General features: G+C 31.9%; 1 protein-coding gene across 1 annotated transcript; it reads right to left on the bottom strand.

Annotated features, from left to right (window-relative positions):
• Window positions 1-5486: 5486 nt before the first annotated feature.
• LOC132632576 (cytochrome P450 71A3-like) lies at window positions 5487-7713 on the bottom strand. The gene is made up of 2 exons (XM_060348562.1): window positions 6663-7713; window positions 5487-6453 (listed from the first exon to the last, which is right to left on the bottom strand). The coding sequence occupies exons 1-2, from the start codon at window positions 7563-7565 to the stop codon at window positions 5836-5838; spliced, it is 1521 nt and encodes a 506-aa protein (XP_060204545.1). The 5' UTR covers window positions 7566-7713; the 3' UTR covers window positions 5487-5835.
• Between the last annotated feature and the right edge of the window lie 8290 nt (window positions 7714-16003).

Raw genomic sequence — 16003 nt, forward strand, 5'->3', positions numbered from 1 at the left:
AATTATGAATAAAAGAGACTAGATTTATACTTCTTTTCTTGAAATGTGATAGAGCTTATTGAAATAAATAATTTTGATTTTATACTCTTTCCGTCCTATTTATGTGACATTCGTTCTTTTTTAATTAGTCCATAAAAGAATGGCATCTCATTTTACCCTTTATGAGATAATTTATAGCCACAAAATTTCTTTTGCGTATTTTAAATCAAAAGTTTCAAAAATCTTTCTTTTTCTCTAATACTTTGTGTCCAATCACATAAATTAGAAAGTAATAAACATTATGCAATATATAAAAGTGAACAAATTGATGACTATTTTGATAATTTTAAAATGATGAAGTCTCTTGTAGATTTGATTGTTTCTTATAAATATTGGATTAAACCATTTGTTTTAGCTTCAAAATAGACTTGAATTGTTCTAAATAAATGAAATTATTTTGACATCTACGTAGTGTTACGAAATTGACATTATTAGATTATGAGAAGTTAGAAAAATATTATCGTAACCATCTATATATGTTTCTTACACAAATTTTTATTTAAATTTTAGTGAATAGAGTTACTAAATATCTTTAATAGTGAAACTAGCATGTAACAGAGTGAATAATCAAGATATATCAGATAAACTATATACCATTTTCACAAACAAACAAAAAATTAGAATAAAAATATATGTAAAATTTTATTAGATATTTTTAAGGCTCTCTTATAGAGGTATTTCGTTGAGCCACCCTGATGGTAACAAGTAAGGATCAAAATATGTGTTACTATTTTGCTACACTAATAAGCCATCTTGCTATTTAACTATCCAACTAAAGCTTTGCCAGGTTTAGTTGGGATATATAACTGATTGCAAAAGCAGAGGAAACGAAGCATGGATATAATTGAAGTGTCGGATTAATATTTACAGAGCCGTAAAGGTTGAATGGTAAAAACATTCACACCGGCTGTTTATATCAAATCATTATAATTTATCATGATTAAATTATTTAATGAAATAAATGTGAACATTAATTAATCATGATTAAGCGATAATTATATATATCTAAATTCATGTCATACATATTCATTGGCTCTTAGTAAATACCTGATAAATTTTAATGTAAGAAGCATTTTCACTTCATGAGTCAAGGAGCAATTTTGGGGTCCATCCCATTTAAAGAAGAAAATAAAAAAAGTCAAGAGATAAGAGAGAAAAACCCGGAAGTGACATGTGAAGGAAAAAGTCACGTGCTAAAAATACTTGGCTTACAGAGGTTCTTGGCTAGCAAAACAAATTTTGTTGTAAGATTTCGATATACTCTTTCATTTGAGAATTTTCCAAAATATACGGTCCAATACAACACATTGCATTCATGTAATCATAGTTTCAATTTGCACCCGTAGCCAATACAACAAAGGTCTATATGATGCATGTGGTGGGCCAAGATTGAGAAGCAAAGGTCGATATAATACATAGTAAACGATATTTATGGATGAGAAGTTGCCTGAAGTTTAAGCTAATGATACAAAATTGATGGATGAGTAAGATAGGAAAGTTAAAAATATCTATAGGTGATATTTTAATGTTTAGAAAAAACAAAAAAGGAGACGTGATGGAGCATTTCAGATTCCAATACTCATTTCTTTAAATTAAGGGATAATTTTGAAAGACCTTTTCTTAGTTTATTCTATTTTTCATCCTTCACAAAATGCAGATTTTAATGTTTTATGTAAAGAAATGCACAAGTTAGGGGGAGTTTACTAAAAATAACATGATGAGACGCAAAGTTAAAATTTGGGATATACACGTAAAGCTAAGGTGCAAAAGTGTAAATTTCATTTAACCTCCTTAGCTTTAATGGCTAGAAAACATTACTCTTTCACCTTTTAAATGGGAGCATAACCCTGCTAGCGCAGGAATTTAGTAGATCAGTTGGTTGGCTACCTGAACTTTCACCTTGTTGATGAGGGTTCGAATCCCCACGTTGTAATCTCCTTTTCCATTTCCCCTTCCCCTACCCTCTATGTAATTAAAAAAAAAAAACTGTTAACAACATTTTTACCGGTGAACTTTAGAATTTTAATACAAGTAAAAAAGTATTATTATACTTTCTTGTTCTTTTTTTAGCTTAAAGGTTCAATAAACAAATTAAGCACAAAACATTAAAGTAGTACTTATCCTAAGATTTCTAAAGGAGGATTGTTATATGAACACTTTAGGAATAGGACAATATAGGTTGATTGCAGCAATGGTTGATTATCTGAAATTGGACATATATGATATTTTCTCTATCTCAATTTATGTGACATTTTTTTTTTTTTTTGAGATTTAAATTTCTTAATTTTGACTATCTATTTGAACATAAAATTTTTAATTTTTTTGAAATAAAATTACATACTTGGAAATTATATAAAAAGTACTATAAGTCACAAAATTTAATAATTTAGATATTTAAACGGAATGGGAATTGAACAAAAAATGCCCTCCGTTAATAGTTTGATCCAAAAATGCCCTTTCCTAATAATCATATTACTCCTATTTATTTTCTTTTTACATACATTTTTTTCCTAATAAAAATATTATTTTTAAAGAACCATTTTCTTGTTTCTTTTCTTTTAAAATCCCTTTAACTAATAAGAAAGTGGGAAGTAATCGTTTTTTTCTTCTAAATCTCTTTTATCAATTAAAATAAAATAACCACATATATCATTTACGTTGACAATATTTTTCATTTAGATAACGATAAAATTATTTTTCCTAATAAAATAGGAATATTTTTATTTCTTATTCTTTTCCGAATTGAAGTAGGATAAGCATTTGTTAATATAATCCTTGGTTTTAAAGTTAGGATATGAAAATCATAATGCCATAAAATACAAAAAATCATTACATTGCTTCAAATCACAAAATATCTTTAAAATATTTTTTTGTATTTTATAGCATTATGCGTATCTTAACTTTAAAACCAAGGTTTATATTAGCAAATGTTTATCCTACTTCAATTTGGAAAGACTAAGAAATAAAAATGTTTTCTATTTTGTTAGATTTTTTTTAATCGTTATCTAAATGAACGTTAATGATGGGTTACTATGATCTTAAATATATGACTTATATTATCAGTTGAAAAAGTTCATGGGATTATTCTATTTTAATTGAAAAACAATATTAAGAAGAAAAAAAATTATTATTTCTCACTTTTTTATTAGTTAAAGGGATTTTAAAAGAAAAAGATCAAGAGAAGGGCTCTTTAAAAATAATATTTTTATTAAGAAAAGAATGTGTTAAAAAAACACGTTAATTAGTAACAGGCAATTAAGCAACAATAGATGCATATTTGGACCAAAATATTAATGAAGGACATTTTTGACCTTTTTCCGATATTTAAAAAATATATGAAAAAATTACGGTCTCTCTCGAAACTCGAACACAGTCACATAAATCAGGAGGGAGAGAGGTAACAGGTATTCCGTGAAATTAATTGAGATACGTGCAAGTTGACCCGGACATCACGCTTACCAAAAAAAAACATTGGGGTGGAGGGAATACATACGAAACTCTCCAACACGGAAGGAAACTCTAATTTAAGATTGGTAGTTTCTACTGAGAACATATTAACTCTCGTTTTTTAGGCATTGATCACAACATTGAGCGTTCAACGCATAAAAATAGGATTCCACTTTTTTCTCTGCTACAACGAGAAAAGAAACATGTACAGTCAAACTTCTCTATAATGGCATTGTTGGGTCTGAATTTTTTCAGCTGTTATAGAGAATGACTGCTATACACCTATAACAACATTGACATTTAAATAATATTTCGCTGTTATAGGAAAAAAAGATGCATAAAATCTAATTTTCATTTTTAATTGTAAAATTCTAAGCTTAATCACACGTTGTATAACGAAGGAAAATCGTATATATATATATATATATATATATATATATATATATATCTGATATATTTTTGTTATAAATAGTGTATTAAATGATCAAATATTTTGTCAAAATCTTTACACATTTTATTGGTAATCATAGATATTCTACTTTTATAAAGATGGTTAATTATTATAATTCCAAAAAAAGAAGATAGCTGTTATATGGGGGGTAATTTTACAAAGAGTGTACTGTTATAAAGTTGGTTGTTGTTGTTATAGAGAAGTAAAATATAACATAAAAAATCGATTCTGAAAAAACTTAGTTGTTATAGAGAGATGCCGTTATATGCGAGTACCGGTATAGAGAGGTCTGAAATCCTTTTTCGTTGATTGGGAGACTGAATGAAAAAAGCTTTGTCAAACAGGCATGATTGTCACGTCGATCGACAGTTGAGAAATACTATCTCCGGGGCCCTCACTTTAGGTCTATCTTGACTGTAATATGCTATTTTGATTTTTCTCATTTTATTTACAACGAGAAAAGAAACATGTATTCTCTAATTATCTGCCTCTTTACCTAATGAGAAAAGAAACCAATATGGATTAACAAACATGTTTGGACGTACACGAAATAAGCTTATCAACAAGATAGTTAGGAAAGGATCAGAATGCGATTAATCATATCTAAAGTTCGATCACCGGAAAATACTATTTGAGCAGTGGCGGACCCAGAATTCAATGTTCCTAGATGCTCACCTTAAAATCAGAAAAAAAATATATTGCCTTGAGTAGGATTCAAACTCGGCTCGGCTCCTCAATGGCTTAGCCTAAAGGCTACCACCTTTTAACCAGAGCATCAAGTTTTTTTATTATTTTTTGGGTGCTATTTATTATTTTATTACCAAAATTTCAATAGTTTCTATATGTCTACGTAGAATATTCGCCACGGTTAATAAGTGCTCGAATACCAAAAATGAATACATGGGCCCGCCCTTATATTTGAGGGGTATCATTCTCATTCAAAAGGTTTGAAGGGTATTGTTTCCTAATCAAATTAAATGTTAAGGGGGGTTAAGTGGTTCTGTTCAAGGGATATGAAGATTTATTTTGATATTTTCATGTTATTGGAATAAAGATTTGGTCCTTGTGTCCTCTCTCAAACATGGACTAAAGCAAATAGAATCAGGGCACGTAACACGTTGGCTTGCATTTTGTGGTGGCTGTACAATGTTGAGATACACATTTTTCTGTTTCAACTTTAATTTAAGTGCCATGCATGTGGATGTGGTCTGTTTGGTTACTGATACTCGTTTCCGAAATTCATATTCATACCTTTTTTGTTCCCTCGCATATGTATTTATCTATTATGTGAAAATCAAGATTTAAGAGAGCAATCTTTTGAAGTGTTTTCTTTAATTTCTTTATTCCTAGACTTTATTTGAGCAGCTAATTAAAGGATAAGTCAAACCATTTCTCATTCAACCTTCTTCTTTTTCCTCTTCTTTTGCAATCGATCATATGCCAACTAAATTTGGAAAAGCTCCAGTTGGATAGTTAAATATCAAAATGGCAAGAAGGCTTATTAGTAGATCGAAACAAAAAAAAAAAATACTTACATATACGTGTAGAATAGCTTGAACTATTTGGCCAATGTATAAAACAATCAGAAAGGGAATCGATCAGTACACTTATTTCACATCATGTGAACTTATTAGCAACAATGTTCCATGGCATATATTGGCAATTAAGATAAGTGATCTGCATAATATATAGGACTAAATGGAGATAAACACACTCATAATAACTAGAGCATGGAGTGGCCACCAGGGGCGGAGCTAGCCCCTCGGGTGTGGGTTCGGCCGAATCCAGTAGCTTTTGTCCGAACTATATATTTGTATTAAATTTTTTGTCAAATATTTATGAATTATTAATTAAGAACCCAGTAACTTTAAAAAATTAGAATTCCGAACCAACAAGCTTCAAATCCTGGCTTCGCCTCTGGTGGCCACTGCTAGCAAAGGTGATTTCCTACGACTAGTGATGCCACTGCTTTCAGTCATATCCAAATCATCCGGTTTCAACCCTCCTGGCAATGAAAAATTGAACTTGTGCACAAGCCTTGCTAATGCTAGCTCATTTATCACAATAGCAAAAGCAGCTCCTGGGCAGCCCCTTCTACCAGCTCCGAAGGGAATCAACTCAAAGTTTAGTCCTTTAACATCAATATTACTATTTAAGAACCTTTCTGGCCGGTACTCCTCTGGATTTTCCCATGATAAAGGATCTCTTCCGATTGTCCAAGCATTGATAATGACTTGAGTTTTAGCAGCTATATGGTAGCCAAGTAATTTTATGTCTTCTGTTGATTCTCGAGGAACTAGTAGTGGAACCGGTGGATGAAGCCTGAGAGCCTCTTTGATCACTGCTTTCAGATAATGCATATTTCCTAAGTCGTCCTCAGTTATCTCCGCTTTCCCTTGGGCTAATCCTCGCACTTCATTCTGTAATTTTTCCATGGCTCTTGGATGCCTCAAAAGCTCTGTCATTATCCACTCTAAAGCTGTATACGTTGTGTCCGTACCAGCAGCAAAATTATCCTACGCATTAAAAAGAAACACATAGAAAACAAACTGAAATTGTTATGCTGGAATATGTGTAAATGACTATATGTGGAAGCATAATAATATTCCATGTCACCAATTTTTTAACTATGAAACAATAAGTAGTACGAATTATATTCAAATGCTTCAAAGAAAAATTAAAGCAAAACAAGCCAAGGAGGGAATATAGTATGAGAGATGCTTACCAAGATGAGAGCCTTCAATGAATCCCTTTGAAGAGGAAATCCAGTTTCTTTTCCATTTTGAATTTCCAACAAAATGTCCACGAAGTCTTTAGCTTCACCTGCACGGTTTTCTCCTTTCTTGTTCCTAATAATGTGTTCTTCAATCACACTCTCCAAAAATGTATCCAACTCTTTAGCTACTTTCTCCACTTTGGTGTCCAAACCAATGATTTTATTAACCCATACAAGCCATGGAATATAATCCCCAACGTTAAAAGTACCCAAAAGCTCACCAGTTTCATCAAGGGTGACCTTAGGATTAATTCCACTTTCTCCTTTATTATATTTTCTCCCTAAGGCCACTCTGCTAACTATGTTATTAGTCATACAGCAGAAAAGATCTCTTAGATCAATCACTGAACTCGAAGAACCACAATCTTGTCTGATTTTTTCAATCATACTCGATGTTTCTTCTTCTCTGATATCGCGATAAGATTGGACTCGTTTGTTGCTGAGAAGGTGAAGCACGGCGATGCTTTTAATTTGTCTCCAGTATTCACCATAGGGACTAAAGGCCACATCCTTGGAGCCATAAAGGAGTCTATCAGCCATTCTAGATTTAGGTCTGTTTGACCAGACGAGATCGTGGGTTTTGATGATACCGCGAGCAGCATCTACAGAGGAAGCAATAAGCACTGGCTTACTGCCCAAGTGAAGTAGCATGACTGGACCATGTTTTTCTGATAGTTTATGGAGAGAACGGTAAGGAAGCGGCCCTAGTTGGTGCAGATTTCCTATGATTGGAAGCTTTCTTGGAGATGGTGGTAACCGTTTTTTGTGATTTGAAGTAGTAAAGAACCATTGATGAAGGAAGAAAATGAAGACAAACAGAGGAATTAGAAGAGAATACCAGGGAAGATCCATTTATTTTTATTTTTATTTTTATTTTTGGCAAGGAATATTGAGGGGAGAAATCTATAATTTAAGTGTATAAAATTGAGGAATTAGTACTGCTTAAGCTGATATTTATTTGTGTGCATGTACATTCAGATAAGCTTCACCACGCAAACTAAAGGAGACGATCGATTGCATGATCTAGAAAGGCTGGACCAGTTTAACCACAAATTTGTTTCGTAACGTAAGCTACATGGTACTACATTTTATTTTCTTTCCCTTTTGTCCTTTCTTCTTATTTAACTAGTGAATTTTCCCGCGCTTCACGAGGTCGTGAAAATCTCATTAAATTTACAAACTATTTTTTTCTAATATCATAATATCAAAAATTATTATCAGTACTTCAAACAAAAAGGGGACAGCGCAACAATAACCTCACGAATGAAGTTCTATTAAAGTTTTAAGGAGAACTATCATCTTGAAGTAAAAGCATAGACATTAACGACCATAAATATCAATATAAGATTTTAAAAACATCAAAGTTACAATAATCTATACTTGAAACGAAAGTTGCGGCAGTCTTAGAGACCAAACTGATGAAAATTTGTAATTACTGGTAAATAAAAGAAAGAATTTACTATAGTTAGGTGATTGTTAAGAGTATTTTCTATATTTTGTATATCTTTCTTAAGCAGATAGTAATATTTGATTAATCTTTTCCAGTATAGCCATAACTTTAAATGTAAATGCTACTTACATTAGTAAAATTGATCCATAAAAAGAGACAATAATTACATAAGAGAGTTTTAAGTATAAATATATAACGAAAACCTTCAGCACATACCATAGTCTCGGAGAGCTGAGATCTCTAAGTGCTCGTTTGGTACAAGGGATAAGGATAAATAATTCCGGAATTATATTTGACATGAATTTATTCCACGTTTGGTTGGGATAAAATGGTGGTATAACTAATCCCGGGATTGTAGTGTTATTTTATCCCTATGGGATGTTGAAATAACTAATCCCGGGATAACTTGTTTCCAACCAAACGACCCCTAAGGGTTTTGGAGAAAATAATTGATTTTTAATAGTGACTTTTTAATTTTTTAACATAAGCTAAGTTGGATGAAAATAATAAGGAAAAATGACAAAAAGAATAGCATCTCTGTTTATCATAAGACCAGCTAGTGTATTTGTATGTCGCGCGGCTATAAGAAAAACATTAATCATGTATTTAAACATTAATGTCACACTTGATCATGAATATTCCAATAAGCAGTGTAAAATAGAAATATCCAAGTTAAAGTCGTGATCCTGATATCACCCTTGCAACAAAATTTTCAAAATGCAATTTCAGTTAAAATCCTTACATCATTACCCACAAAAAAATTGTAAGATTAAAACTAAAGCTACAAACAAATGAATTTATCTGCCACTGAATTTACATGCACCAAATAAACAATAAAATCATAAAACTGTCTATAAAAAAAAGTAAGATATAAAAAAGTTGATATGAGAATCTCAAGTAAACTGAGCATTTAATTACCGTAGATTGATACTAAATACAATGAATAATGTTGTAATTAGTAGCTAATCATAAATTACTTGATTTTCTTTATATATTAATGGCTCTTTATAAAAATAAATTAATAAAGATATATTTGCGGCATATAAAGGTGAATAAAATACTTCAATTATATTACAATGTTGCACGAAATTCAAAAGTTAGAGAGATCAACTTTTTTTTGGTCCTATCTGGTGTCCATCGCCTGCATTAGGCCCGTTTAATTCGGCCATAAAACGTTACCACAGAGGTTATACTTTTGAACTGAAAAACACAAAATAAAATAAAAATTAAACACACACCGCAAAGTGAAATGTAAAAGATAAAGCATATGGTACCATTTGGTGAGCTCGTGTGGTGTTTATATATATGTCTACTGCCGTCCTACATAGATTGTTAGAGAGCGACAAAGCATAATACAAGTTAAAATGAAATAAAGCATATATCTTCCTCTATTGCAGCCTAGTCTTTTATATAAAAGTGAAGGTCCTTCGAGAAGATTTCGTTGAAAAGTATGGCGTGGATCGCCAACAGGGCTTCAGCTTTTCATTAAGAAAGTGATAAGCCTAGCTCATTTCGTATGTTCTCGGGCGGAGATTTCTCCAGAATTTGAGAAAGATTCTCCTCCTCAAATATTAAGTAAAAATGTCTGTCTTGGACAAGGCCCTTTCCCTCTAATATCTGAAGTTCGAAATACTCAATGTCGGAAATAGTGCGAAAATGAGAAATATTTACCGTAGAATTGATTGTTAGAGAGTGACAAAGCATATAATACAAGTTAAAATGAAATAAAGCATATAATTTCCTCTATTGCAGATCTTTCTACTTACATAATACAGGTCAAAAACCACAAAGATCGGTTGTTTCTTTCTTGATCTGAAATGATCTCTAGCGCTGTTCTAAATCATATTCACATTTGCATAATTTTCCTTCACTTGCTAGCGGCTTTTTGTTGACCTTCTTTGGGTGTATATCATTGGTGTCCAGGTTGCTCGTTGGATTAATTTCTGAATGCCCTTAAATATTGAATATTTAGGGTAGTGGCATGGAAGAGTACTTTGGAAACATTAAGACAGTAGTTATTACAATATTATTGTGGTGATTACTAAATAAATTACTGGGAAAGCAAACAGAAGGAAATAATAGGCTACATGTAAATATACTAAAGTAAACTACTACGTGAGCTTTCTTATGAAAATGAAACGGACAAACTTTTAATAGAATGTACTAATTTCAAGATAACCGTCACTTTGACGACGGAGAAAGAACTAAGAAGCACGATTAGCAATTGAAAGCTGATGATGCTTTTCAATTCTCTACTATAATGCACAATAACTAATATGTAATTAATTCCTGTAAAGACTTTAAATATGGGTAGTGGGAAAGAAATGAAAAATGTATACTTTTTGTCATTTTATAATTAGGAAAAATGACAAAAAAAGGAGAAAAAAGATAAATAGAAGTGGTGGTCATAGAGAGGTGCCACATCACCTTGTCTATGTCTAGCTTTATATTATATATAGATTACGGTCTTCTGTAATTTATAAATAATACGGAAAAGGGTCAAATATACCCCTGTACTATCATAAAATGATTAAATATACCCTTCCCGTTATACTTTAGGTAGATATGATGTGACACTGACAACTCGGTGAGGTGGACACCACATGGCATGCCACCTCAACACCCCAACCCATTTACCCCTCTTTTATTTGGTGCTAATGTTTGCCACCATTAGCACCATTGGGTTTCTGAGGCAAACTTATCATATCACTTGAACTGCAGATGCCAATTCCGTTGACAATCTTTTTGTATTGTGCTTTGGTGACAGGGAACTTTACAAAAGATAAGAAAAGAAATAAAAAAGGATCAGTCCAAAACTTCAAATTCACCTACCAAATAAAATAAAAATAAAAGAAACAAGGGAGTATAAGGAAGAATTCCAGTGCTATTTTTCCAAATAACATATGCATTATCAATGGGGTATCATAAAATTGTGGTCTAGAATTCTATACCTTACTGGATCATTATTAATCTCCCATTGGAAAAAGGTTATAAAAGACTTGCAAGTGTAGTGGTTAAAACTTGTGTTAAACAGTTGAAAAACAAGGTCCCCTGAGTTGAAACTAAAATAAGGAGGTAAAATGGTGGCAAAGGCCGGTTGTGGAGGGGAGGAGATGGTAGTGGTGGAAGAAGAAGGGGAAGAGAGGGGTAAATGGGTTGGGGTGGTGAGGTGGCATACCATGTGGTATCCACCTCACCAAGTTGTCAGTGTCACGTCATATCTTATGTCCACCATGGACAATTTTAACGGAGGAGGGGTATATTTGGACCCAAAGTATAACAGAGGGGTATATTTGGACCCAAAGTATAACAGAGGGGTATATTTGAACCCAAAGTATAACGGAAAGGGTATATTTGGACCTAAAGTATAACGAGGGGTGTATTTAACCCTTTTCTGATAGTACAGGGGTATATTTGACCCATTTCCATATATAACATAAAGCTAGGCAGGGGTAGTGTGGTGACAGGGATTATTAGGTAATTGGACCCCATTTAGGATTAAGGCTAATTAAGTGGAGATAAGTTATTAGGGCGTCAAAACAAGCCGCCAAGTTTAAAAAAAAAAAAAATCATCCAAGGATTTAAAAATAAAAAATAATAACAACAATTCCAAGCTGTCAAACCAGCTCCCAGGTTTTAAAAATTACCCTTTTGATCCAAAGTAAGAAATAATAAAACAAACTAAAATAAAAATCTAAAAATATATCTTTTACCTTCTAAAAAAGTAAATATAAAATTATATTCCCCTCTCTCTATTAATTCCCATGTTTTTTTCCTCCTACGTCTGAAATATACTCCATTGGTAGCCATTGTTGGAGCTGTGAGCTTCAAGCTTGAAAAAATGAGTTTTCAAAAGAGTGCTTCATTTCAAGTGGGTGTTGTTGAATTTTATTGGGGATCTTTTGATGGGTTTAAATCTAAAATTGTAGAGATTTTCGAGAAGATTTAAGGTGATTTTGGATTGAATTTTATATTTGAGCTTGAGGATAGCCATTGTTGAAGCTTGAGCTTCAAACTTAAAAAATTGATTTTATGAAGGAGTGATTTATTTCAAGTGGGTGTTATTAGATTTTGTTGGGGATCTTTTGAGGAGTCTAAATCTCAAATTTAAGGGAGTTTTGAGAAGATTTAAGATGGTTTTGCATACAATTTCATATTTGAGTTTGAGGTAAAAGATGAACATTTCACATTTGAGCTTGAGCTTGAAGATGAACATTTCAGATTTATAACTATTCTAATAGACGAGACAACATTTATAAATAGACCAACAACAAAAATTCATTCACTGCTGATTGTGACTTCATGAATGTCTTGTACAGCTTAGTCCACCTCATGTCTTTACCACAAAGAGGTCATTACCCATCAAATCATAGCAATACATTTTGGCCTTCTCATGAATTAGAAATTGGCAGTAGTTGAAATTAGTTAATGAGGTACTTTGGGACAAGAAAAATAGATACTCAAAAGAGCTATGTTATCACACTTGCATATTCTTCTAATATGTCAGCTACCAGCTATCAGAATATACAACCTAAAACTTGCTTTTGTAACCAAAAAAGTTTTTTTTTTTTAGTAAGAAGTGAACTAATTTTAGATTATAAAACTTATATTTGTAACTAAACAATATGTTATCACCATGAAATTAGTGAAACAACACTATAATAATCTAAAATAATGATAATTAATGAGTAATGGTAATAATGTGTTGAGGAAAAAGTTATGATGATCATAGCTATATGTAACAACTTGAAGTTGGTGACATAACTCTATGTGAACATTATATATTTTTTTAGCCATATTGCAAATGGTTATTATACTACATGTGATCTATATTAAAATTGATGACATAATTACATGTGATCAATGTGAAATTTTCTTGTCTTTATTGCAATAGGAGAAATAATTATGCGACAAACTTGTAATGTTTAGATTAATAGCGAACGACTTGTATAATTTCATCTTTTGTAACCAAAAAAAGATTTTTTTTAATAAGAAGTGAACTAATTTTAGATTATAAAACTTATATGTTAACTAAACAATATATTATCACCATGAAATTAGTGAAACAACACTATAATAATCCAAAATAATGATAATTAATGAGTAATGTTAGTATTGTGTTCAAGAAAAAGTTACGATGATCATAGCTATATGTAACAATTTGGAATTGATGACATAACTATATGTGAACATCACTTTTTTTTTGCCACGTTGCAAATGGTTACTATACTACATATGATCTATATTGAAATTGATAACATAATTATATGCGATCAATGTGAAATGTTCTTGTATTTATTGCAATAGGTGAAATAATTATGCGACCAACTTATAATGTTTAGATTAGTAGTGAACGACTTGTATTATTTCAATGATATTAGTATTTATATCAATAATGACATTATCATTTTTGCTAAATATTCATTTAAATGCCAACAATGATAAGTATCAAGAATTAATTCATCAATTTTTAAGATAATTTCATCTAAACTGTTGGTTGCTTACAAAAATCATAGTCGCTTCTGATAACCGTAGTCGCTTCTAGCAGAATCTTTACTCAAATCTGAAATTTACTCGAATAAGACACATTTGTAGCTTCTACATTCCATATAACACCCCCTTATAGAGTAATAGAATCCAAATACAGTCTATTAGAAGACAGACATCTGAAACCTTTCCTGATAAAGCTAATCACTAGACTTACTACCCAAAGCATAGGTTATCATAACTGGTGAGTTAATAGTATTTAAATGAGAAGTTGTTTAATCACTAGACTTACTATCCAAAGCATAGGTTATTATAACTATTGCATTAATAGTATTTAAATGAGAATTTATTTAACCACTAGACTTACTACCCAAAGCATATGTTATCATAACTAATGCGTTAATAGTATTTAAATGAAAATTTGTTTAATAACTAGACTTACTACCCAAAATATAGGTTATCATAACTAGTGTGTTAATAGTATTTAAATGAGAATTTGTTTAATCACTAGACTTATTATCCAAAGCATAGGTTATTATAACTATTGCATTAATAGTATTGAAATGAAATCCAAAATTTGAACAATCATCTTCTTCAACTTTGGAGAGTTGCTAAAATCTGATCCAAAATCATGTTAAATCTCAACGAAATTGCTTCAAATTTCAGATATGAATTCTCCTCGATATTCCGATTTTTTTGAGGTATCACTCATAGCTACAACATACCATGTAACAACCGTTGTATATATGCATTATATATATAAGATTTGACATGGTTTCAAATCAAATTACAACAGTTGTTCGTTCAAAAGGAAGAAGATGACACTATCAGAAACAGTCTAGTAGAATCTTTACTCAATTCTATAATGGCCAATGTAGAAACTATAGACCTGAGTAAATATTCTACTAGACTTTTCAAGCAGTGTCATCTTCTTCTTTTTGGACGAACAATTGCTGTAATTACATTCAAAATTATGTCAAATCTTAACCAAATCGCTTCAAATTTCATATATGAACTCCCCTCTACGTTCCGGTTCTTCTGAGATATCAATCATGTGAAATAGAACTCGATTGCGGTAATCCAAAATTTGAATAATCATCTTCATCAACCTTGGGAGTTGCTAAAAAATTGATCCAAAATCATGTCAAATCGCAATGAAATATCTTCAAATTTCAGATATGAATTATCCTTGATGTTCCGGTTTTTTTGAGGGATCACTCACTCAAAACGAAGCTCATTTGCGGTAACCCACATTTTTTAATTAAAGCTTCGAAGTTTATTAATGGTTGTCAATGGCTTCCAGCTCCTTTACGTTTTTCAGCAACTGATGATACGATCCTAAATGGCACAAATGACTCAACTACTCAAACTTCTCCAAGGATTTATGTTGAAAGCGGATTCATGGAGGATGAAGCTTTGGGAGCATTTAAATGGAGTCATTGGATGGCCTTCAAGTTATGGGAGATAGCATGGGAGAAGAAGTCAAGAGTCCAAGGCCTAAGGCTTGCCTCTTAAAGTGGCTACAATTGCAAGCTTGAGTGATTCAAGGCCGGAACATGGCTAGTTGTGCAAAGGGTTATTTGTGCAAGTGGCCGCTTTGTGCAAGGAGAGTTATGCTTGCAAGAAGGCCATGCATGCAAGGTTGATTAGAGGGCCATCTAAGCAAGGAGGGGCGTGTTTGGCCATTGAAGACCAATTCTTGAATTGAAGACTACACTAAGAAGACTAGCCAAACAAGGCCCTTAGTTCATTAAGGGTAGCATTGTAATTGCCTAATAGTCTTCTTTACTTAGCTTGTATATATAGCTTGTTTTCATTTCATTACTTAGCTTTTGATGAATTATGAATATTTTGAGTGTTTTTAGGGTTATCCCTAGATAGAGAAACTTGTGAGAGGCCTTCGGTAGGCTCTTGTTGATTCTTGTGTTGTTGAGAGGTTGGTTGCTTGGGAATTCGATTCCTTTGAGGTCAACTTAAGAATTTGGTATTTCTTTTGATGATAATTTAGAGGTCTTAGTTTTATATTACTTTTGTTGCTAAATTGAATCTTAAGTTGTGTCAAATTATCTATCTTTTCTTTTCCTTTGTTTATCTTCTTAATTTCTCGTTTTCGCATATCCGTTCTTGTATTAATTGTTACCAGAGCTTAGCTTAGGTTTGTTCCAACAAATCTAGTCTTGGATTTTGATTCAACAAAAAAAAATCGAAATTCAAAAACAAATTGAGAATTTTTGTGTTGTTTTGTTGAATCTTGTGTTGGATTCGAATTCCTTAGAGTTCTAGGGTTTCAAATCAAAAATTTGAGTCAATTTGGAGTTGGGGTTTGTGTTCCACCATTGTTGAGCTTCAAAGT

The sequence above is a fragment of the Lycium barbarum genome, chromosome 3 (assembly GCF_019175385.1).
Source record: "Lycium barbarum isolate Lr01 chromosome 3, ASM1917538v2, whole genome shotgun sequence".
NCBI classification, from domain to species: Eukaryota; Viridiplantae; Streptophyta; class Magnoliopsida; order Solanales; family Solanaceae; genus Lycium; species Lycium barbarum.